Consider the following 26,795-nt stretch of genomic DNA (forward strand, 5'->3'; position numbering starts at 1 on the left):
ATTTCTTTTTTAAAAATATTTTTATTGATTTCAGAGAGGAAGGGAGAGAGATAGAAAAAAAACATCAATGATGAGAGGAAATCACGGATTGACTGCCTCCTGCATATCCCCTCCAGGGGATCAATCCCACAACCAGGCATGTGCCCTTGACCAGAATTGAACCCAGGACCCTTCAGTCTGCAGGCCGATGCTCTATCCACTGAGCCAAACCAGCTAGAGCTCATTTCTTCTGTTATTTTCTTTTCTTTTTAAAAAAAATATATTTCTTTATTGATTTCAGAGAGGCAGGGAGAGGGAGAGATAGAAACATCAATGATGAGAGAGACTCATTGATTGGCTGCCTCCTGCATGCCCACTAGTGGGGATTGAGCCCACAACCCAGGCATGTGCCCTTGGCCAGAATCAAACCCAGAACCTCCCAGTCGGCAGGCCAATGCTCTATCCACTGAGCCAAACTGGCTAGGGCCTTCTTTTATTTTCTATGATAAGCATATATTATTTTGTGCAGGAAAGAATATCATTTATTCATTTATTTTTTATTTATTTGTTAGTTAATCCTCACCAGAGGATATTTTTTCCATTGATTTTTAAAGATAGTGGAAGCGAAGCAGGGAAGGAGGGAGGGAGAAAAAAATCAATGCGAGAGAGACACATTGATTGGTTGCCACCTGCACACACCCTGACCAGGGCTGGGAACCAAACCCAGGTATGTGTGCTTGACTGGGAATTGAACACACAACCCTTTGGTGCTTGGGCCAACACTCTATCTACTGTACAATACCAGCCAGGGTGGGAATATGTCATTTAAAAAAAAGAAGTATTGTTGTACAACAATATGAATGTACGTAATGCTACAGAACTGTACACTTGAAATGGTTAAAATTGTAAATTTTATGTTATGTACTAGAGGCCCAGTGCACGACATTCGTGCACTGGAGCGGGGTGTCCCTCAGCCCAGCCTTCACCCTCTCCAATCTGGGACCCCTCAGGGGATGTCCGACTGCTGGTTTAGGCCCGATCCCTAAACTGGCAGTCGGACATCTCTCTCACAATCCAGGACTGCTGGCTCCCAACCGCTTGTGTGCCTTCCAGCCTGATCACCCCCTAACCACTCCCCTGCCAACCTGATAGACACCTAACTGCTCCCCTGCCGGCCTGGTCCCCCCAAATGCCCTCCCCTGACGGTCTGGTCGCCCCCAACTGCCCTCCACTGCCAGCCTGGTCACCCCCAACTGCCCTCCCCTGTAGGCCTGTTTGCCCCCAACTGCCCTCCCCTGTAGGCCTGCCCCCCCTCCCAACTGCCCTTCCCTGCAGGCCTGGTTGCCCCAACTGCCCTCCCCTGCCAGCCTAGTTGCCCCTAACTGCCCTCCCCTGCCAGCCTGGTCGCCCCCAACTACCCTCGCCTGTAGGCCTGGTCACCCCCAACTGCCCTCCCCTGTAGGCCTGTTTGCCCCCAACTGCCCTCCCCTGTAGGCCTGCCCCCCCTCCCAACTGCCCTTCCCTGCAGGCCTGGTTGCCCCAACTGCCCTCCCCTGCCAGCCTAGTTGCCCCTAACTGCCCTCCCCTGCCAGCCTGGTCGCCCCCAACTACCCTCCCCTGTAGGCCTGGTTACCCCCAACTGCCTTTCCCTGCCAGCCTGATTGCTCACAACTACCCTCCCCTGATGGCCATCTTGTGGCGGCCATCTTTGACCACATGGGTGCGGCCATCTTGTGCGAGGGCATGAGGGTCAATTTGCATATTACCTCTTTATTATATAGGCTATTTTACCACACACACACACAAATAAGATTGTCAGTGCATGTGTTTGTCTTTGTAAGACTAAGCCTGCCAAGGTAAAGACAGAGTCCTGTCCAATCTGAGGCTGTTTTTGATATTGCACAGGACATGCTGGTAATAGTCCAGGTTGTGCAGCTGAGAATGTAGCCTTGTTGAGCTGATAAAAGCATACAATATCGATTCTTCCATCCCTCAGAACTGATTGATCTTTTAACAAGGATAGACTTCTTACATATTGAATACAGTTAGCATTTTTTCTTTTCCTGTGTAACCCATTTAAAAGCTATCATTTGACTACTTTAATTTTGCAAAAAAAAAAAAAGTCTTGTTAACCACTCATCTAACAGTTTACACATATGGGGTCAATTTACAGTATAATGTTTATATTGGCAAAGGCACTGCTTAAATCTAGCAATTGCTGTATAGATAAATTGTTGATTCCATTAAAATGTGTCTTCTGGTGTGTGAAAGAAATCTTTGCTATCAGGAATCTTATGCACATATATCAAGGACAAGGCCTAGTGATTTCATAGGCAAGCTCTGAAAAATAGTTGACGAAAGCAAGATACAACTTATCGATTTGCAGAGATAAGAGAGCTCAGATCTTGGAGTTAGTGCAGTTAATTCAGAAAAACATGGAGAGCACTGACTGAAAAAGGAAGGAGGAGAACATTTTTGCAGAGTATCATCTATAGAAATTGCAATTGATTGGATATAAAGTTGGAGTGGGAATTAAGGAAAGGGAGGTAGAACATATATGCATAGCTCATGGACACAGACAACAGTGCGGTGAAGGCCAGGAGAGAGGGGTGCAGAGGTTGGGTGGTGGTGGGCAAAGGTGGGAGAAATGGGGATTATCTGTAATAGTGTCAGCAATATTAAAATATATATACTAAATATAACAAAAAATTAATTTGTACCAAATGGATTTCTGCAAACTGTTTGCAGCAAAGTATATAATCACTGAATGAAACCTCTACTAATTATGTACTGTGTATATATATATATATATATATATATATATATATATATATATATGACTTCAGAAATAATAAAATCTATTACTTTTTTAAAAAGACCCTGTGAGTAGTTGGCAATGATAAATCAAAATTTAAAAATTCAGGTATCACATATGTTTAAGCAGAAAAATTATTTTCATAGTATAATTTAACTCCTGTTTCTCACCTGTCATATAGTTAATCCCTGATGGGATTAGGGATCTATCTGAGTCAGACAACTAGTCTGTTGTAAGGGAGGGCCTTGAACCAAGGCCACAAGCTTTCTTGTCCATTCTTTATATTTTAAAGTAAAAATCCTTTACTTTGACATGTTGATTTTCCTGAGAAAATTTAAAGTTGAACCTATATTGTCCTAGCCAGTTAGGCTGAGCAGGTAGAGTGTCTGCCTACAGAGTGAAGAGTCTAGGGTTTGATTCTGGTCAAGGGCACGTACCTTAGTTGCAGGCTAAATCCCTGGCCCTAGTCGGAGTGATTGTGGGAGGCAACCAATTGAGATGTCTCTCTCACATCCATGTCTCTCTCTCTCTCTCTCTCTCTCTCTCTCTCTCTCTCTCTCCTCTTCCTCCCTCCATCCCTCCCTTCCTTCCATTCTTCCTTTAAAAAAAGATCAATGGAAAAAATGTCCTCGGGTAAGAATTGATGACAACAAAATTGAGCCTACATTTTTGTGTTTCCCAGTGTAGTTGGATTAAGTAAATTGGATTTTTTTTCATAACTGTTTTAGCATTTATATTGTGAGAGATGCCTGAATATGTACCATGGAAATAATAATAATATAGGAGAATCTTAACAATTCTTGAGATTATTAGTGTTTTCTACACATTATCCAAGTAAGTCCTTCGGATTTAATTGTGCTGAGAGCCGCTTGATATGATGACCGCCATTTTACAGTGACAAAATTCATTCAAACTCAGAAATTTTAAGTAAACTAACAAACTGAGAAGCTAGAACTTTAATCCTGGCTTTCTGACTCCCAATGACAGTTGGCTTCTAGATGTAGGAAAAGATGCAAACTGTTCCCTTTAGCATGATACAGTTCAAAGCTGAACAAAAATTTAATGATCAGTTATTCCAGGAATTGGCACATTTTTTTTGGAAATGATATACAGTAAATATTTTTAGCTCTGCAGGCTATACAGTCTTTCAAACACTCGGTTCTATTGTTTAGTCCTAGAAAATATGTAAAGGAATGTTTCCAACAAAACTTTCTTTATAAAAACTGGCTGTGGGCTGGATTTGGTGCATTGGGTATAGCTTACTGATCCCTGTTCTGCTCCTAGTCTTATTTCTGAGAAAAAAAACTGTAGTTTCCCTAGGGATTTTATAAGACTTTCCTAAGCTGCTTCTGGCTAAGGCCAGAAATCTGTTTAATTTACTGCTTTTGATTCTAATATCTCTTTCCAAAGAACCACTTCATACTATCAGTATAATTGACAAGATTTGTAATAGCTTCCCCATCCTCAGCACAATAAGGTATAAATGTTCTAGTTGATCTTTCTGTGGTGCTCATGGAATTAGTTTAGGTAATCAATAACATATTTATCATTCTGACAAAAGTTCATTGATTACATCTTCCTCTGAAGACTTACAAACATCTGGTCCCTAGACTATTGATCCATCTTTCTTCAATATTCACTTTCTGTGCATCATTGGAAAGCACAGTTTTTAATAAGCAAACTCCACCACAATTGTACCAATTTAACTTCACAGAATAACAAATAAAACTCTTGATTGATAACAGGAAATCTTAAAATTGTTCCTTATATCTCCCTCAATCACCTTTTTCAAGGGAACTATGGATAATCTCACATCAATAAATGGTAATACTTATAAGAAATAAAACATCTATATAATTGTGCTCAGTAGTTTTTATTTTGCCATTCTTTGAAAAAAGATGCAACATATTTGCATAAAATAGTATAATATAAAACAATCACTTATTTTTCAGTGCTTATGGTTTGTAATTCACGTATGGATTCTGCTAGCAACCTTAGGAAAGGGCCAGCATTTTACTTCTACATCAGAGCCCTCCGATTTGATTTTTAGAAAATCTATCTTTATTACATTTTCTGCTTCGAACGGGCTTTGTGTTTTATATTAAAGTAAGCCAGTTTTGTTTCTCTATGGTGCTTGGCATTTAAAATAGAAGATTAAAAACAAGATAGGAAACTTTTCTGTTTAGAGTTATTCTCCTTCCAAACGTGTGTGTGTGTGTGTGTGTGTGTGTGTGTTCCAGACTTCAAATATTAACTATTTGTTAGCAATCCAAACACATTGTTTCAATTCTGAATAAAATTTGATGATATACATACTTCCAATTTAGCTTATCTTTTTTACTCCATTGAGGAGGAGGTTGAATTATTTTTACACTAGTATAAAACTCCCCTTTAAACCCAAGAAGGAAGGCAAAAAATAAGCCTTGGGGTCTACTGTTCATGTCTGTATTCTAGCTGTGCCAACTCTGCTGTAATAAAGGAATTCTTGTTATGGCCATACAGACTTGAATCCCTGGTGATTGCCATATGGGAAATACAAATGCGAATGAAACTTAACACTGGTAGTATTCCCTGAGAAAAACCAGAAATTATTTCCCAACTATGTCCTAAGAATGACTTAATGTTGTATTGGTATTCAGAAATAGAGGAGAAACATTTTGGGATCTTCAGAAAAACAGTTCAGAAATAATGCATTTTGATAGTCAACTGTTGAGGATTATTTACAAAGAAAGGAAAAGATAAGCCCTTTATCCTTAGCTCTTTTGGACATTTTTGTAAACATTTTTGAAGATATTTGGAATGATAAAATTAGGTGCAAGAGAAGAAAAGCAAAGAAAAACTATGAATAAGGTAGATAAAAATAAATGAATCATTTTCTTAAAACCAAATTATGCCACATCTACTGTATTACATTTTTAAAGTGTGTCTCTATTTTTACATCCTAAGTAGACTTCATCTCTTCGTAATCTAGAAAGTACATTTAAAGAAATTGAAATGCATTCAATTTAATGGTGAAATGTTAATGCCATTATTAGGTACACTTGACTTTCATTGTAGTTTGATAAATTCTTAGTTTCTATTTCCGTAAATTGATTATTTATATATGCAAGTATAGCCAACTTTGCTGTACAATATTATGGGTGATCATTGTGATGCTGAGATATAAGGTGCCATGAAAAATATTTATTAGTATGCTATATCTTCATTCTTGTAAAACGTGAGCTAATTAGGATTGGTTTGCCTTAATTAGTACTTAACTTTCTGTTAAAAATCAAGAAAGGAGAGAAGTACATGTTTTCTAACACAAAAATGGTAGTAATTTCTTGAATATGGATTCAGGATTGATTGATATATTTTTTTCTTCCTTTTTTTAGTCATTCCTTGAGAGTTCTCTTACATCTAGATTTTTATATCATCACAAAAGATTATTTGTGTATTGTTACAAACTATAGTTTTATATTAGAAGCATTTCAAATACTTATAATTTGTTGCTTATAGCCAAAGCCTTTTTCATTTTCTGGAATAAATAACAGGTTAATCATCTTAGCTGTTTTAAGCAGAAAAGAGTTAGAATGAGTTGTGGTTTTTTAAAAAATGTATTTTTATTGATTTTAGGAAGGGAGAGGGAGAGAGAGAAATAGAAATATTAATGATGAAAGAGAATCATTGAATGGCTTCCTCCTATGTGCCCCACTGGGGATTGAGCCTGCAACCCAGGCATGTGCCCTGACCAGGAATCAAACCGTGACCTCCTGTTCCATAGGTCGATGCTCAACTACTGGGCCACGCTGGCTAGGCCAGAATGAGTTTTAGAATATAAAAAAATATTTTCCAAAAGTACTATTTTTCATCAGGTAGGTGAGTTTCTCATTAGTTTGACTCTTCTTTGGATGTAATGAAGTAATAAAAAGAGGTACATATTTGAAAAGTAAAGTCTTTTTATAAAGCGTAAGAAAATTGTCTTGCCAAGAGCTGTTCTTGAATTATCATCACAAAAAGCAGCAGCATCTCAAAACAAAGTACAGAATAAAGAGTCGTGTGTAAGATCTAACTTGAAAGGTCTTTGAATATATATTCTTGGATCTAGAGAAGTATAGTGACATCTGCCTTTGATTATAGTTACATGGACAAATTCAAATTCTAGAGCTGTTCTTGAACATTTCAACACACACAATAATATTATGTTCTTGGAATATGGCACATGGTGGTTATTTTTAACATGATTATATATGTCTGATCATCTTTTAAATAAATTATTAAAAAGGACATTTATGGCAAAATCAGAATGTTTCATGGTTTAAGTCATGTTTATCTTAGAAAATTCAAAATAAACTATATGAATAAAGGTTTCTGTTTGTTTCACAGTTGGTCAAATTTACAGAAACTGTGCTTTAGTTGCTAAAATGTTTCTGCTTTTATATTATTAAACATAGTGAGAATGAGAAAATCAGGGTGGTGTGTGTGTGTGTGTGTGTGTGGTATTTGTAAAGAAAAATAATTAAGAGAATACTAACGTAGAAAATAAATTAGCATCTGTTTTCACAGTAGCCCTGGCTTCCTAACCTCCAAGAATCAAATCACCATGTGCAGTTACAATCATTTTTATTTGGTCCTGTTTCGCTTTGTTTTGCAGATCGTTTTAAATTTTACCACGATGGACTTATACAAAAGTAGTTTATGCTGGTATGACTACATTGAAGTAAGAGATGGGTACTGGAGGAAATCAGCTCTCCTTGGTAAGAGATCAATTACCTTCTCTGTGGCTATGCATATAGTCTGTCCTGCCTAAAGACTATTGATTCTTTCAAGAGTCATCTTAGTGTTAAAATTGTATGTGATCAACATATTAATTTTATTATTCTTTTTTAAACCACAGCAAAAATACGACAAATAAATAAGTAGATTGATTTAAACTAGCTTCAAATATGAGGTAGTACTCAGATCTGATTTAGAATAATGACTTAGAGTAGCGTTCACATCTATTATGCTTATAGTGACTACTCATCACAGTGTTTCTGTAGTTTTAATTTTAAAAATCATAGTTTTAATGAGAAAATCAGGTAAAGTGTGTGTGTGTGTGTGTGTGTGTGTGTGTGTGTGTGTGTGTGTGTGTGTGTTTGCTTGCTCAGGCAGCAGAATGTGAGCTGTTAGGTACAGCAGTTGGTAGCTGGTTTCCTATGCCAAGCACATTAGCTGGTGCTGTAAAGGACACAGTTTTGCTTCTCAGAGAGTTTATCGTGGCTGGGAAGAGACATCTGTAGTTTGCGTCATAAATCATAGCTCAGATTTGATGCTCAGGGAAGTCTGCTGCCAACGTGAAACCACAGACCACACCATTAACTTGCATGAGGCATTTTCCTGTTGCCCTGCTTTACATAAAGGTGAGAGCTGTTGGCATATCAGCATCTATTGATTTTTTTTTTTTAGATTGTGACTTTACCTTTATTCTTAGAAGTAGCTTTGCTCACTTGCATTTATGTACCATACAGATCTTTTTTCTTACCATCTAAAACCTATTGCATGGACACTGTCATATTAAAAGTGACAGCAGCCTTAGGAAGTCCAAGAGAGAAGACTGTAAAAATGTTTAAAAAGTGAGGAGACATAAAAATTCGAATGAATTGAGGTTGAGGAAAACATTGTCAGGAACATTTGGATTCTTAGCCTAGATGAAGCAATTTGTGATACATGTATGTACGTCCCAAAGAAAACATTTCATTGAACTCATATTGGAGAATCAAATGTAAATTAAAACATTGGAGAACACTTCCTTCAAGCGCACCCTCAGCAGTGGTGTCTGAGGGTCCACACTGCCCTGGTCGGATCCGAGGTTTCATGTGGAAAGCTCTCCCCACTATTTCCTCCAAAACCTTGTCCCTCCTAGTAGTCACCGGACTGGCAACATCAGAATCACTTGGAAGGTTGTTAAAAATGTAGAAATTTATGTCCACGCCGTCCCTCCAGAATTAGAGACTGTATTTCACAGACTCCCTGGCAATTCATAAGCACATTACAGTTGAAGAAACATTTCACTCTTTTACATGCCCGAGTTGTGCTTTGCCAGTTAGGAACACAGTCCCTCACCTGTTCGCTGTTACTATGAATTTGTTTCACGTTGACTGCCGTTTTAAATATACTAAAGCCATGTACGACATCTTTGCCAAGGACACGCAAAAATTGGATGACAATGTATTATTGTTTGTAGAATAATTTCATGTGTGTTGTCATATTTAACCATTTTGTTATCTCATGGAATTTTACCGCACAGTGGCAGACATACAGTAATGAGTATTTGTGGAGGGTTGAGGGAAGAAAGCAGACATGACAGGATTTATTATATTCTTTGGTATTGTTCTTGCCTATGGATACACAGTTATAAAAATGTTAGAACTTATATTCCATGTTTCTGATACTACTTGCCATTCTGCCTACTATCACTGCAGATTGTAGCGTTTTAGATGAGATGGAGTGTATGCAGTAGCATGAGATCCTCGGAGCAGCGTGTCAGCTCCTCTGATGAGTCATCACTGAACCTGGCTAGATAAGGAACTCCACTTTGAGCTGAGGCATAGCCTTAACCAAGTTACTCCCCTATGAATGACCAGACTGACAATTTAAACGGGCTTCTCAGCATCATTTGTACTTTTTTTCTGTTCTTCATAGAATAATATTCCCCACCTTGATGTCCCCACATGACTTTTTACAAGTATGTCTTTTGAACTAGCTATGTCTTCATTCTACAGAATACAGATACTGAAAGGTGGTTAATCTGAGGATAGGTTCTAATATTTTATAAATAGACACAAAGGGATTGGTTTATTTATCTACCACTAGTAAGTAAATAGTAAGGTGAAGTTATGGTTCTAGTTACTAAGGATAGCGATAGGAACCAAATCAGGTCATATATATATATATATATATATATATATATATATATATATATATATATATATATTTACTGTGGAAAGCAATTAGAATACAGAGTCATATTTAGGAGTCTCTCTTTATTGTTTTATTTCTTTTAGGCAGATTCTGTGGGGACAAATTGCCTGAAGTTCTTACTTCTACAGACAGCAGAATGTGGATTGAGTTTCGGAGCAGCAGTAATTGGGTAGGAAAAGGCTTTGCAGCTCTCTATGAAGGCAAGTCACATTGAGTTTTACAGGTTACTTACTCTAAGGAGCTCTTAATAGAAATATGCTTTCTCTCAAAAACATAGGAGAATAAAAACCAAAAAAAAAAAAGTACAAACTCAGTACAGTGATATTGTAGCTGTATTTTAATTATAAGTTTTTGAAACTTTGTGTTATAATATTCACAAGGATGATTTTTAATAAAAATACCTAGTGAATGTAAATTGCATTTTTAGTACCATTGATGTAGTAACATATAAATGTACTCAGGGATGTGTACTGGGGAAAAAAGGGCACAAGAGTTCTTAAACTGCAAATGGTGTTGTTGTTGTTTTTTTTTTCGTGATAATATTAGAATATTGTGAAGAACTTATCATTTTCCTTCGCATTGAATTAGTGTCTGTTTGGTGCCTGCACCGCTGAAATGCTCTGTTAGAGGAAACTGCACAGAAAGTAATTGTGCACATTTCTGGAGCACGCTTTGTCTAAAGGAGAGGGTCAGCATTCAAGGAAGAATCTGCTGGGCGCTTTGTTCTATCCTTCTCAAAGACAATACACGGGCATTGTGCCCCTGGCTGCTCTGCTCCTGCCTGGTTGTGGGTGGAGGAGGCCCTTCTTGCTCCTGCCTCTGCTCGGACAGGGGTTTAGGAAATTTAGAAGACGGCAAACTTCTGCTTCCCTTAAACATTTAAGTAAACGGAGGCATTTTGTTTCAAAGATTAACTGCATGGCAGTGAAAAGGATTATTTGGAAGGAGCCACAGATGTTGAGCACATGACACTAGCCCACTGCCAGGGACCAGAGTTCTATGCAGCTTCTCTCCTGATCAGCTCTTTTACCTGAGGTCAAAACACCGAAAGATGCAGCTCGGGGAATCACAGAGCAGACTCACACGAAACTTGTAAAATCTCTCAAGGTTTTAAGTGTTAAAAATATGCTTTTTATTTTGAGTAAAGATGTGGTGATTTAAAAAGCACATATGCCTGTGCTGACTACTATCTAATATTTATAGTTAAGTGGCTAGAATTTGGGGGGCTTTTTTTTTTTAACCATCTAAATTTTTACAACAGTATAACCGGCCAACTTGGATTTTTATAACCTGGTTTTTATGGAATTACTCAGCTACAGGCACTGAACTAAAATGTTATTTTTAGAAGAAAATGAAATGTCATGTCTAGATTTACTTATTTATTTTTTGCTTTCCCCAGCAATCTGTGGAGGTGAGATACGTAAAAATGAAGGACAGATTCAGTCTCCTAATTATCCCGATGATTACAGACCGATGAAAGAATGTGTGTGGAAAATAACGGTGTCAGAAGGCTACTATGTCGGGCTGACCTTTCAGGCCTTTGAGGTAAAGTCTTTTAGGCAACCTTCTTGGAGTGTATGCTCTATAAATGACAGTGGCATTTAAGGGGATCCTCATTAAATAAGCAAAGAACCAGAGAATCAGAGTTTTAATCAGCCAAGAAGCAAAGGATTGCCTATAAAATGTAACATCAAGAGCCCATGTGTTTTTTTCCTCCCATCCTTTCTCTTGCTGCAGACATTTGCAAGAAGATTAAAGTTCGTTTACATTATCTGTGCTATTTGAATCAGAATGTTTGAAGTACTGACAATAGTTTCTCCTGACAAATGCACAGGCTTGTTTCACAAAACTGTTTTAAAGGTCCATTAAATAATAGAACTTTTATTTCTCTTCTAAACTAAGAGGTTAGAAGGTAGACTTTCTTTGTTGTTGTTGTTTGGGGGGAAATCCATTTTTGCCATTATACAGACAAGTGTTTATATCAGAAAGAGGGATTTAAGTGTCCTTAGGAGCTTCTGCCTTCATGAAAAATATTTATCGAGGAGGAGGTCAGCACCAGCATCACGTTATTAGATGATGCAGATAAACGAAAGGCCAGTCAGAATTCTGGAGCAAAGTCTGGGCCCCAGATTGCCAAACTGGCTAATGAGTTATTTTTTGTGAGGTCAGAGGAATTGAGGGATTAGAAGCCAAGCTATCAGGAACTTCAGAGGATGTTTAAGGCAAAAATCAGTCTAGAAATTGAGAGCCCAAGTGAAATGGGAAGGAATGATGAGATATGGTGGTAGGTCCAGGCAGGGGGTACCAGATGCCACAACTGGAGATTATTACTTCACGGATTAGAATGCTGATTCACTGTCCAAGCAAGTAGAAGGCAGTAAGGAACCCCGTCGGCTGCCAGGGGGTTCTGAGTGCAGTGACCGTGGTGGTGTCTTTGTCCCCACCGCAGGGGAACCAGGGGAATCCAGGCATTATTTATACAGAAACCCAGAGAATATTGCACCCCCACCTGCAAGCTGTGTAATATATTTTTTGAGACTCATCTCTACCACTTTGCGTGTACCATTTAATTTCCCAAGGCATACATTTTTTTTTTTATCATGAAAAAGTTATCTTTTCTGCTGTGGTCATGATGTTTATGCTTTCATCCATTTTGCATGTTTGGAAACCTTGGCTCTGAGATCATTTGATTCACATTTGCATTTTATTATTTCAATGGAACAATAAGATTATAAATATTATTATTCAAATTAGAACATTTTATTGTTAACAGAAATCTAAAATTGGGTAGGATTCGCCTGCTATTTAGAAAACAAAACAACTGGTTCACTGAAAAATTATCTACATAATAACCTCCTTACTTATATGTTGTGATATTGCGAAAATTAAACAGTGGATTGTCTTTCAATATATAATCCAATGATTTATGGAATTTTATTACAGAAATGATGTCAGAAAATGCATTTATTCCATGTGTCTAAAAACTAGGATAGTACAAAGGACAAGTAGGAAAGATTTACATCTCAAGCTCTTAGAACCATGCCTAGAGTAGTTACAATAAATACTTGTTGATTGAGTGAATGAATATATTATTACTAAGCTTTAGGATTGAAAAAAAGTTATGTCATAGTTTGGCTCATAGTACATTTTATTTATTATCTCTAGTTCTTATTCTTTCTTAATTTTGATTTATTTTCTTAATTTTTAATATATTTTTATTGATTTCAGAGAGGAAGGGAGAGGGAAAGAGAGATAGAAACCTCAATGATGAGAGAGAATCATTGATCGGCTGCCTCTTGCCTGTCCCACACTGGGCATGGAACCCGCAACCTGGGCATGTGCCCTGACCAGGAATCAAACTGTGACCTCCTGGTTCATAGGTTGATGCTCAACCACTGCGCAATGCCAGCTGGGATGACTTATTTTCTTATGTCTTTTTTTCTCTCCTTCATTTATATACTAGGCATATTTGAATGTCAAATAAGCCTCTCATCTTTAAATGACTAGAACCAAACCTTTGATTGTGTTGTCTTACTCACTAAGCCACTCTTCTTTGGTTTTCCTTATTTCAGTACTAGTGCCCCGGTGCACAGATTCATGCACATTGAAAGGAAATTAATTAGAAGGTGGCCGGCGGGGCAGGACTGGGTGAGATGGGCCAGACATGCCCTAGAGCCAACCACATGTGGTCCCTCCCTGGCAACTGCACTGGGGCGGCCCTGCGGCTTGAAGGGCGTCTGTGGAGTGAGCGGGGTCCCTCTGGCAGGTGGGGTCCCTCGGCCTGGCCTGCGGGGATCAGGCCCCAAACCAGCTCTCCGACATCCCCCGAGGGGTCCCGGATTGTGAGAGGGCAGTTCTCAGGTGATGCACCCTGGAATCGGGCTCTCTCCTCTCTGGTTCCGGGGTGCGTCACCCGAGAACCACCGCTGCCAAGTCACCACAGCTCGGCAGCTCCTGCATTGAGTGTCTGCCCCCTGGTGGTCATTGCATGTCATAGCTACCAGTCGGACGGTCGGACAGTCGCTTTGCCTTTTATATATATACTAGAAGCCCGGTGCACGAAATTCGTGCACGGCGGGGGGTTGTCCCTCAGCCAAGCCTGTACCCTCTCCAATCTGGGACTCCTGGAGGGATGTCCGACTGCCCGTTTAGGCCCGATCCTGGTGGGATCGGGCCTAAACGGGCAGTCGGACATCCCTCTCACAATCCAGGACTGCTATCTCCCAACTGCTTGCCTGCCTGCCTTCCTGATTGCCCCTAACCGCTTCTGCCTGCCAGCCTGATCACCCCCTAACCACTCCGCTGCCAGCCTGGTTGATGCTTAACTGCTCCCCTGCCAGCCTGTTTGCCCCCAACTTCCCTCCTCTGCCAGCCTGGTCACCCCTAACTGCCCTCTCCTGCAGGGTTGATCACCTCCAACTGCCCTCCCTTGCAAGCCTGGTCCCTCTCAACTGCCCTCCCTTGCAGGCCGGGTCCCTCACAACTGCCCTCCCTTGCAGGCCGGGTGCCTCCCAACTGCCCTCTCCTGCTGGCCATCTTGTAGTGGCCATCTTGTGTCCACATGGGGGCAGGATCTTTGACCACATGGGGGCAGCTATATTGTGTGTTGCAGTGATGATCAATCTGTAATAACTCTTTTATTAGATAGGATAGAGGCCTGGTGCACGGGTGGGGGCCAGCTGGTTTGCCCTGAAGGGTGTCACAGATAAGGGTGGGGGTTCCCTTGGGGTGTGGGGCGGCCTGAGCGAGGGGCCTGTGGTGGTTTGCAGGCCAGCCACACCTCCTGGCAACCCAAGGGGAGGCCCTGGTATCTGGAATTCATTTTCCTTCTACAATTGAAACTTTGTAGCCTGGGGCGGCAGCCATTTCTGGGGCGGCAGCCATTTCTGTGGCAGTTAATTCACCTTCTACAATTGAAACTTTGTAGCCTTAAGCGGGTGAGCCCGGCCAGGGTGTGCGGAAAGCTTTGCTTCCCCTGTTGCCGCCGGCAACCCTGGCCTGCTCTCTCAAGCTCCGTTCTGCCACCATTTGTTTGAATTTGTTTACCTTCTATAATTGAAACTTTGTAGCTTGAGTGAAGGCTTAGGCCTGCAACGGCTATGGAAAGCTTGGCTTGCTCTGTTACCTAGGAAACCTTGCTCTCTGTGGCTGTAGCCATCTTGGATTGGGGTTAATTTGCATACTCACCCTGATTGGCTGGTGGGCGTGGCTTGGCTGGTGGGTGTGGCTTATGTAGCGGAGTGATGGTTAATTTGCATATTACCATTTTATTAGAGAGGATAGATTTACTATTTCAGTGTGTCTCTATTTACTCAAAGAATATCCTTAATTCTACTTTTTCTCTTTAACCCTGAGGCCTGTCTATCAGCATATTTCATTTATTTTTTCTTCAAAACATGTTCCATATATGACCACTTGATACCTACTTTCTGGCCACTAGTCTGGTACCAACACTTCCCCTTCTCACAGCTCTATCCTGGCCCTACATATCCTGTTCTCCACACAGTCAAAATGATACTTTTATAATATAAGATAGATCATAACACTACTCTGCTTAAATTCTTTCAGGGTTTTTGTATTATACCTAAATAGAACACAGATTTAATTACCATGGACCAAGGTGTGCCACAATTTGGTCCTAAGCTCCTCCCTCTCTTGGTGCCAGCCCCTCTGGGCCTTCCTTCCTTTCCTCAGAAATGCCCAGTTTACTCCCACGTCACAGCATTTGCCATGGATGTTCTTCAATTTCTAGATCTTTGCATTTTTCCCTCATCTCTTACCTAATTCAGATTTTTTCTCTTTTTTTTTTAGAATGAAGTTTAATCTATTTATTTATTTTTAATTTATCTTTATTGTTAAAAGTATTACTTCTTAATCATCAACTTCTTAAAAAGTCCTTGCCTGGTAACTCAATTTAAAACATTTTCTTACCTACAATTGCATACAAACCATTTTTCTGGTTTAGTTTATTTCACTGCACTTACATCTTTTGGAATTTGTTATGGATTTGCTTACATGGTTATTGTTTGTCTCTCACGAGATATGATCATCAGAGGGTAGGAATCTTACATGTCTAATTGATCACTGTATCTCTAGCATCACTGGATGCGTGATTAACATTTGATAATGGGAAGGATGGATAGATGAAGTATATGTGGGTGTGGGAGCACATGATGATTGGTAGGTGGAAATTAACATAGCCTTCCTTTATCAGAGGTACATAAGTTTCCATACAAAAGGAAATATGCCTGGATAGGTTTGGTTTATATAGGACCTAGTGTGCGGTTTGGCTGAATTTAACTAGAGATCCTGGGTTCTATGAAATTCAGAAGTGAAAATGGATTTAGAGATGTCCTAATATACCATCTACATATTTTTAGATTAGGTAAATGAACTTATGCTATTAACCTAGTATCACACAACTGAGCCATAAATCAGCATTAATTTTCAGGTACAGTATATCTTCATTACTCACAGATTCTGTATTTACACATTTGCCTACTCATTAAAACTTATTTGTAGCCCTCAAATAATATTCACTGTGCTTCTGGGCTATTCATAGACAGACACAGAGCAGCAAAATATCTTGAGTCATCTCACATGCACATTCCCGGCTCTGATGTGCCTTATGGAGAAAATGTGTTAGACAAGCATCCTTCGGGTATAAGTTATAGTGCTTTTGGCCATGAGTTCAAGTGTTAATGAGTTGACGATATATATTATGGTGCCTTTAATTTAAGCAAGAACACACAAAAAACAAGGTTAGGTATTGATGGCTTGACAATGTTACCAGAAGTTTGCAGGAACCTAACGAGTACTTGTATTTCTGCAGGAGCAATGTATCCGCCAATTCAGTGTTTTCAGTGACTGTGGAACTGAACTACCACGAATACCGAAAATTGACTGTATATATAGTTTTACTTTGTTCTAGTGGTCATTAGGTGGTTTATTTCATTTAGTCAGTTACCTTTCTATATCAATTTATTTCTGTTTGCATAATATATTTTCAATATACGGCTTATACATTTTATGTTGAAAATGTATAATTTTTAGAAAGTCCTCACCAATCTGCAGTGATTTGTGTGTGTGTGTTTTTCAGTTATTATTCCCGTCTTTGCCATTTTTCAAAAACTTTTTGCCATTTTTCAAAAACTGTTTCTATTTTTGTAACTTTTAAATTGTCTATGTTACTCTCTCCCCTTTTAGATAAAAGGGCCCGTAAGATAAACTTATGCACCATCCTGTTGAAATCTACTATAAAGGATTTACTAGCTGTCCATTATTTATACTTTTTTGTGAATTTATGTCACGACTTTACCTCTCCTAATGCTATTTAGACTTTAATGTAAGCATAGAAAGAAAATCTGAACAAGTGCTTTGGTTAATGAATCTTGGGTGCTTTTCAGCAGGAAAGGACACTGTTTGGGGGTGTAGAGTCCTGATACTTCTATAATCATACCCTTTGTGACGCTTTTTCTTCTCTAGTAGTTACGGGTGCAATGCGTCTGAAGACCAGTACTGAAGTGAGCTTGTGCTTGCATGGAGATAATGATGTCTGCAGTCACTTAGGAATAACACTGCTGCTTCTATTCGGCAGCAGTGTTCTTCACAAAGAAGCCTCTAAACTACTATCTTACTTGAGCACTTTTAGTATGCAGACATACAGAAGAGAAAAAGTTTGGAAGACTGGACATGTTTATAGTAACGACTTTCAAGAACTGTTAATAAAGCAGAAAAGAAGTGAAATAAACTCAGAGCTGACTTATGTTTACAAGGAAATCTCCACATACATTAATTTAAGTGGGATTAACTTTGAGGCACTTGTCCACATTTCTACACACTGATTTGGTTGTACTTCCCTTACAGAAGCCATAGATGTTTAATAGTCTGACCCATCATTACTGCAAGCTGCAACATTCCGAACTATTTACAGAAATTTTTATCTTGGCACTTTGTGGACTGCCTAACTAAATGTAATCGTTTGATTATTTTAAGTATTTTATATTAGTTTAATTTAATTAGACTAGTCTTTGTTAATTAACTAAGAAGCCTAGACAGGGAGGTCTTAAATTACTTAAAATTTTTATGCTTGTGATATACTATTTTGGGGATGTTTAGCTAAGAATATATATTAGTGGCCACGGCCGAGTAGTTCAGTTTGTTAAAGCATCATCCCAATATGCCAAGGTTGCGTGTTCAGTCGTGGCCAGGGCACATACAAGAATCAACCAATGAATGCAAAATGAATTGGAACAACAAATCGATCCCTCTGCACCGCCCCCCTCTTTCACTCAAATCAATAAATAAAATTTTTTTAAAAGAATACATGTTGGTTAATGACTATTGAAGAGAATTAAGTAAGTCAACAGAATTATGGCTAAGGCTATAATTCTGCTCTGAAAGATTAGCATGTTTTTGTTTAAATAAACTTGGCCAAGGTCACACAATTTATAACTGGTAGCACTGTGATTGACACCAATTCCATGGCCTGTGCACTCTTGCACCCAGGACCTGGTCACAAAGAGAGGCATCAATATTTTCTCATAGCATTAAATTCTTTCCCTTTATAACATTCTTCATTTATACATTTGTACTGTTTAATCAACATATATGTCTGTCAGTCAAGGATGTGTCTGTTGTATTCACCACTCTTTACACACTATCAAGTGTATATTTTCTGGCCATAACAGATTTTCAATGAATATTTGCTAAATTTATGAGTAGTTAAAAATAATGGTGTCATGAAGCAAAAAAATCAAGTAGCCAGCATTTAAAAACTTGAGTCACATAAGAATTAACATAAGCTAGACTTTTGATTTTCACATGTTGAGAATATTTGTTTTTTCTTCTCCTTTTTTGAGCTATAATTATTTGTGTATTAGTTTTCATTAAAATTAAATAGTAATAATATCATTAAATAATAAAACGTTAAGTATGATAGTAAATTTAAAAATAATGACCTATTATTAAGCTTTTCTTCTTTTATTAAAAATTCCTCTTATTGCTAGAATTATTTATTAGGCTCTACTGGATTATTCCCATTGTGGAAATTAATTTTTTTTAGTGACTAATGCTTAGTGACTAACATTGATTTTGTTAGTTATATATACTAACATGCTCTTCCAAAGCAAAGAATAATTACTTTAGCCTCATTGGCATGGCTCTGTGGTTGGTCATCCAGCCAAGAACCATGAGACCACCAGTTCAATTGACGGTCAGGGCACAGGCCCGGGTTGCGGGCTCAATCCTCAGTGGGGGGCATAGGAGGCAGCCGATTGACAGTGTTACTCTCTCATCGATGTTTCCATCTCTTTATCCCTCTCCCTTCCTCTCTCTCTCAAATATCAATAAAATACGTTTTAAAAAGAATAATTACTTGAGCATTGTTCCAAATGTATATAATTTCACAGGGTATTTTCTATAAAAGTTGAATCATTTAGGAGCTGATTGCATTACTTATGTTTTGAAACTACACACTAACAGTCACTGGAGAGGGTTATGTTTTTTTTTGTTATGGTAAAATAGACATAATATCAAATTTACAATTTTCACCATTTTTTAAGTGTATAGTTCAGTAGTGTCAAGTACATTCACATTGTTGTGCAACCATCACCACCATCCCTCTCCAGAACCCTTGCAAAACTGAAACTCTGCACACAATAAACAACAACCTCCCTTTCTCCCCTACCCCCAGCTCTTGGCAGCTACCCTTCTTATTTCTGTCTCTATGACTTTATCTATTCTAATACTTCATGTAATTGGAATCATATAATATTTGCCTTTTTTGACTGCTTATTTTACTAGTGTAATGTCCTCATGGGTCACCCATGTTGTAGCATATATATATATATATATATATATATATATATATATATTTATATTTATATTTATATTTATATTGATTTCAGAGAGGGAGAGAGAGAGATAGGAACATTAATGATGAGAGAGAATCATTGACTGGCTGCCTCCTGCACGCCTCCCACTGGGGATCGAGCCCACAACCCGGGCATGTGCCCTGACCTGAAATCCAACCGTTACGTCCTGGTTCATAGGTCAACACTCAGCCATTGAGCCATGCTTGCTGGGCATCTCCCTTTCTAAGGCTGAATAATAGTCCATTGTATTTATGTACCACCTTTGTTTATGCATTCATCTGTTGACAGACATTTGGATTGCTTCCACCTTTTGACTGTTGTGAATGATACTGCTATAAACACGGATTTACAAATATAGCCTCGAGACACTGCATTCAATTTTGGGGTTATATACCTAGAAGTGGGGTTGCTGAATCATATGGGAATTCTATTTTTAATTTTTCAGGGAGCATGGGAGATTGGAAATATTATCTGGAAACTTTGGAATTTTTCAAGCTTTTTACAAATTAGGCACTGCAGTAGGTATTTTTGCAGTGTTGTGTTTATTTAGAAATTTGTTATAAAATGGAAGCAAAGTGCGTGACTGGGTCCTGTGCAGGGGCGTAGGCCTTCCTCTAAGCTGGCTCTCCTTCCGTGTCGGCGCTCACCCACGTGCACTGACCACAAAGCTTTGCACCGCCTGGCAGTTTTAGAATGTGAGGCTGACCACATTAGATAACCTGTAATTGATTTTAGTTTTTGCTAATTGGAAATCACTCAGCTTTTTCATGCTCCCTCTCTAACCTGCTAGTAAAGGCATGAGCCCCCACTGAGTAACAAAATGTAACCTTAATCCCTTCTCACTAATCTGTGTACTTGTTTTCCCCTCTTTGTGTATTTGCATCTACTTCCAATATCACTTAAATATCAGTTTTCTAAAAATATTAGAAGCTTACTATCATTTTCATTGTATTTCTTATATGCATGCTAAGTCTGTTTACATTGAGATAAACTTGGCCACATTCATATATGGTTTGGTTACCTTAAAGTCTGTAATAAATTAACATCATCATTATCCAAACAAATTTATTATATCTGCAGCTGTGCATGGCATTGCATTCAGGTCACATATCTGTGAACTGTGTCCAGGCTATAACTCAACAAGAAACTGCTCTTTCTTTTTTTTATTGTTTTTATAAATCACTGAATTTGATATTCTTTTTCTCATGGAACTTAAGGTTACCGGCATAATATCAATACACTTATTCACTTTTTAGCTTCAACCATATTTATTTCTAACCAATCAGTATATTACTTGATTAAATAATTGATATAGTTAGAGCAAATGGTACACAAGTGACATAAATAAAATAACTGAAACTTTCATTTGTGCTCATCATTACTTCTGTGGAGATGTAGTTGAAAAGGTATAATTATAATTAACACCAATATAACAGATTCATTGTGGTGGCATTCCACTTAGGGTTAATTCAGTTAAGCTGGAAAAATACATAAACAAAGATCACTGAGGTCATTGATAAGATATCCAGGATGGTTGGTGGAGGGGTTATGCATTTCCGAATATTATAAATTCATATGTATGAGGCACATTTTATTTTCTAAGTAATTCAACAACTGTGGCCTTTACTATGTGAGAATACAGTGCATATTTCTATTGTGTTATCCATAACACCAGGTGCATAATATTTAATATGTAAGTAATACATAATTCATAAGTAGCTACTAGTGGAATCAATCCTACAATTGATCATTGTTATGCATTTATCCATGAAATATTTATCCTTGTGTTTCATATAAATTATTTAAACTTATTAAGTAGCCAGTGACTATACTTTAAATTAAAATTTAAAATAACCTATTACATATCTGTTAAAAAATAGATTGAGTTTTATTTACAGGGAAGTATCCATTATCTTATTTCTTTTCAATCACTTATTTCTTTTCATATTTATATGAAGAAATATAAATTTTTGTTTCATTTTCAATAGTGTCTATTTTGTTTTTCCCCTTGTAATACTGTAATTTTTAAAAGCAGTACTCTCCTCAAATAGTAATTAAAAAGCTTTTTAAATTAATCTTCTTAATTTTTATACTGCGCTGTAATTCTGTTGTGGTCTCTCTTCTTTTCCTCTTCTAACTCACCACCCCCCCCCCCCTTCCAATTTGATTCATGAGTCAGGGGCAGTTCATTCTGTGCTGCTTTAAGCAAGTGTGTCTATGATGGCTTGCTGAGGACATGGGTTATTTTCCCGGCAGTTTTGTCTCTAGTTGGATGTTGCTTATTCTTTTATCAAGCCCTACACCTTGAGAGTTTTAGATGTCATTTTATTTGTCCCCTTGACTGAAGAATAGCCTTTGGCCATCTGAAAATGGTCTCATATTTATAGAGAACTTTGATTTTGAAAGGAGTATATTAAAGGCTAAGAGAAGAAAGCCTATATATAGCTGATCAGATTGGCCTGGTCATCTCCAGTGACTAATTAAGTTACTAGTGCCTTAATTAGTTATTGCTAGCTCTCCCGTCCCACCTCTCCATTTAAACAGCTACAGTTTAAAAGTGTGTTTTAAAAATGAGATATTATTTATATTAAATATTTTCTATTCATCCCCATAATCTCACACAGAAAGAAAATACATTTATAGGAAAAAGTCTGGATTTATTAATCAAATTTAATGAGCCTGATGGAGCATCCTTCACACCTCCTACCCCCACTTCTCTTAACCTCTTGTTCACCTTTATATTTTTCCATGAAATGAATTACTTTCTAATAGTGTATGATTTAATTATTTCCCTGTTGATTGTTCCTTTGCTCTCTACCCACCAGAAGCAGCTAAGCCCCACGAGGGTGAGGCTCTGTCATTCTGCTGAATGGTGCATTCCAAGCAGTGGGAAGAGTGCCTGGCAGAGAATAGGCACTGACTGTTGAAGGAATGAAGGAATCCTACTGTGATTGGGAAAAGGAAGCAGCAAATGTAGTTCTTAGTTCTAACCAAATCTGTGCTTCAAAAGTCTATTTTTTGTCTTTTGTCCTTATGCTACTTAATTTTAAGACTATTGCTATTAATGTTTGACAATTCAGGAAACAGACTCTTCAAACAACTATACAGTATTTTTGTGCATTCTGGTTGTAGTTCCATGAATGACTATATTTTGCAACCGAATTCTATATATCAGCAAAATATGTGTCAGACAGTGGCTCACAAGGTGCGACACTTTTCATGGTTCTCTAACTTCAGATATCTAATAAGCAGTTGACTCTATTAAGATTTCAGGACAAGTGCCTCCTTCCTGTAAAAAAAGAAATAAATAAAAAGCAAGAATTTTATTTAGAAATTGTCTCATAGCTTTTAAATTAATTTGTAATTTTTGGCTCTGTTGCTTTTAGAAGTAGTTCTAGGCAAAAACATGAGTCCAGGAACTTAAGGTTCTCCAAAAGTTTCATAGACCGATAGTCTGATCTACCATTTACATTTAGTTGTTGAAGAAGATAAATTGAGTTCTGCCACTTAATATGGGTTGAGGGGAATGTGTTGAGGTAAAAGGGCTCATCTACATCAGCCGAGGTACTTGGAGAAAGACTCTACAGTATGATAGTCTTTCTACATATAACTATGCTAATTATCAGTAAAGAATTCCATAGACTGGGAAGTAATGTAATCCATATTATCGGACTTTCCCTAAAAAAGATATCTATAACCTAAAACAATGTAATATTTGCCAATAGAATTTGAAGGCAGCTTTCTTTGAATAAAATAGCTATTTCCTTGATTAACAATGGGCAGTTGCTATAGCTATATTTCTGAGAAAATTTTACACTGCTTTTAGCATAATCTGGCCCAGACTTTTAATGACCATTATAAGTACAGATATGTTTTCAGTTCTATTTTCTAAAGAATTACCACTTGTATTTTAATTTTCTTTGAAAAGGCAGTTTAACGTTTGTTGATCCAGATGCATACAGATGTATTGTTCTGTAGGTTTGTTTTCTATCTCTCCATATCTACCAGAATAATATGGGTCTTTTATCCATGGGCGGTATAGATATCACCGTGCACACTTGCAAGATATGTTCTCATTTAATATAAGTAATCTGCTATATGACCAATCAGTATTATGGTACTGAGAATACATAATAATCTTACTATAGAAATTGTTTTATCTATTAATGAGACATATGTTCACATATTTTTACTCTCTAAGATTGAAAGACATGACAACTGTGCCTATGACTACCTAGAAGTTCGAGATGGGACCAAAGAAAATAGCGCTTTGATAGGGCGTTTCTGTGGTTATGATAAACCTGAAGATATTAGGTCTACCTCCAACACCTTGTGGATGAAGTTTGTTTCTGATGGGACTGTGAACAAGGCAGGGTTTGCTGCCAACTTTTTTAAAGGTAATTTGAAATGTGAGCTTTTCCTTGTCCAGGATAAATGTGATATTTAGCTTTGAGGTAGGGACAACTGGAGTAAAGTTTTATTGAAAGTTGAAGTATGCACTGTTCATAAGGGAATTTTGGTGGGTTTTGAGGACAAAGGTTATTAGTAAAATACTAGAATTTTGGACTTTGTAACACAGGTTATTAGTTCCACTAGGATATTCTATCATTTTAAAATGAAATAGATAAAGTAAAATTCAGAAAGGGATCTATAGATTGGGAGAAAATGTTTGCAATATAGTCAACAAAGAATTCATACTGACTTGTAGTTCATCAGTTTATTTTTAGGTGACAGAATTTCTAAATCACCCATTATAGAATGGCTTTTACTACATTGGAAAACATTTATGGCCTCTTAGTGAATACCTAGAACGTCTTTTTTTTTTTTTTTTTACAAAGAGTATATATTTTCATATAGTACATTTTTGTTTCCATATATAATTAAAAGAGTATATTGGTGTAAAAATATGAAATTATTACATTTTCTGGATTAATACGTCTATATAAAAACACTGAGTGCTTTATATTTAAAGAGGTCCAGGAAGTTTCTGAATTTTTCCTTTTTAATTTATATTCACCATGACATATTTCTTTAAAAGCATTTTTTTAGGGTATCTAGGAAACTATACTATGACATCAACAGGTGAAGCTGTGTTTTTTCAGTAAGTTTTTCTGTTTCATTCTGAAAAATAATAATACTGTGTCTGAGATAAGGTGATCTGCAGATGGCCCTGCTCTAGGTTTCTAGTACTTCTCTTGGTTCTTACATGTTCTCAGGATGCAGTGACATGAATTCTTGTTTTTCATCTATTAAGGACTTGCAAATTGTTCCTGCTCCTTTGTTGAAGCAATTAATTGGCTCATTTTCATTCAGAGCTATTAAGCATATCATATTTTCAAAAAAATCTTATACCTTAGTATATAAAAACAAAATACTCCAGTCATTCTCTAACTCTTGCCGTCTTTATAGAGGAAGACGAGTGCGCCAAGCCTGACCGTGGAGGCTGTGAGCAGCGATGTCTGAACACCCTGGGCAGTTACCAGTGTGCGTGTGAGCCTGGCTATGAGCTGGGCCCTGACAAAAGGAGCTGTGAAGGTGTGACTGGGTTTGCACTTGGCATTCCCTGCTGAGACCCTCTGCCCGATTTCTTTCTCTCATTAAAGTCTCATTTCCTTTCTTTCTGCCTCCCTCTTCCTTTCCTTTCCTTTATAATAACTTCTCTCCTCAACCAGTAAAACTCAAAGCCTAACCAGTGGTCACAGACAAAAGGGGGGTGGGGGCATGCGTGGAGAGGGGTGTGGGATGGGAATGAGGGGATGAGGACAAATATGTAATATCTTAATCAATAAATAAATTTTAAAAAAAGACTCAATGGTAGTCATAGCTAATGTGAAACTGCCTGGCTTCTCATTATAAAATCAGTCGTTTCCACCTTTGGTTACTAACCAGGCCAATTGTCTGTCTGTCTATCTATCTATCTATCTATCTATCTATCTATCTATCTATCTATCATCTATCTAACTATTTATTTCCGTTTTTATTTCTCTCTGAACCTATATTTTTATCCTCCTGTCCTTTCATCTATCACTTACTATTACCTTTTCTTAAACATAATTTATGATGTGTCTCCCTTATTGAACTGCAGAGTCCTGACTCTGAGTCATCTTTGTATTTCCAGCATCTAGCACAGTCAGACATAAAGCAGGAACTAAATACACTTTGTTAATAAAAAATTCATAAACAAAGACATTTTGTCATTTTTCTACATTTCCTCTGTCATTCTAAGACGAGATTTCTTGTACGGTGTTTTGTTGTGATCTCCTGTGATCTCTCCTTCAGAATTTAAAGCTGACTCTTCCATGTCCCCTGTTTCACACTGAAGGCCTCATGTTCGAGTAACAGACAAAATACATAAATTGATCTGCTTCCTCCAGTCTGTTCCTCATTTTTTCCTCTCTGAATATTTCTACCAAAATCATTTTCATAGAACTTGGGACATTTTAATATAATTCATGTTTATGTATGTATTGAGGCTATTTTTGTTCCCAACAAAAGTCTAAGCTTTCTATACATGAACACCTTGTTCTCTTTTGTATCTGTAACAGAGGACATAATAAGTGGCAAAGGGGGCAGAATTATTTGTTTAATGAATAAATGCCACACCCCAGTGACCTATTTATAAAATCAGGGACTCTGTTTTTTCTTACAAGTTTAAGCTTAAGATATATGTGTGTGTGTGTGTGTGTGTATATATGTGTATATATAGAGGGGAGGGGAGGAGAGAGAGAGGGACAAAAGTAGGTTTATAGTTGTTCATATGAAAAATAATACAATAATTAATAAATAATAAAATAATAAACTCATATATTTAGAACTGTAAACCTACTTTTGCCTCATCATACATACACACACACACACACACACACAATGAAAGCAGATAACAGTTACTTTAGGTAAGTCTTGACTCCCTAGCAATTAGTAAACCAAGTACAATACATACTCTTTTCACTCAGCTTCCTCTTGGATTTCCTGATTTTGCTGAACTCCCTCTCAATGAGGAAGAAGGGTAACATAAATAGTACCTCTTTTAAATAGCTCCTCCAAAAGGGAAAAAATATTTTAATTGGATTTTTTGAATAGCGATAAACTATTTAGTATAGTTTATCTTGCTTGCTACATAGACAACTGTTTCCAAGAATTGCTTGTGTTGGGAAAAAGAGTATAAAGAAATAACCAATTGATTG

The 26,795-nt window shown here is 37.6% G+C and overlaps 1 protein-coding gene across 6 annotated transcripts in view; it reads left to right on the top strand.

Moving 5' to 3' along the window:
- Positions 1–26,795, top strand: part of TLL1 (tolloid like 1) — a 164,175-nt gene that overhangs the window by 101,701 nt on the left and 35,679 nt on the right. For all 6 annotated transcript variants that reach the window (XM_079771107.1, XM_079771102.1, XM_079771103.1 and 3 more), the window contains 5 exons: positions 7,428–7,530; positions 9,820–9,936; positions 11,136–11,281; positions 23,813–24,008; positions 25,021–25,146. In XM_079771107.1, the coding sequence (XP_079627233.1) occupies positions 7,428–7,530; positions 9,820–9,936; positions 11,136–11,281; positions 23,813–24,008; positions 25,021–25,146 (688 nt within the window). The remainder of the gene's footprint in view (positions 1–7,427; positions 7,531–9,819; positions 9,937–11,135; positions 11,282–23,812; positions 24,009–25,020; positions 25,147–26,795) is intronic.

Source organism: Cnephaeus nilssonii, assembly GCF_951640355.1.
Source record: "Cnephaeus nilssonii genome assembly, chromosome: 5".
Taxonomy (NCBI): Eukaryota; Metazoa; Chordata; class Mammalia; order Chiroptera; family Vespertilionidae; genus Cnephaeus; species Cnephaeus nilssonii.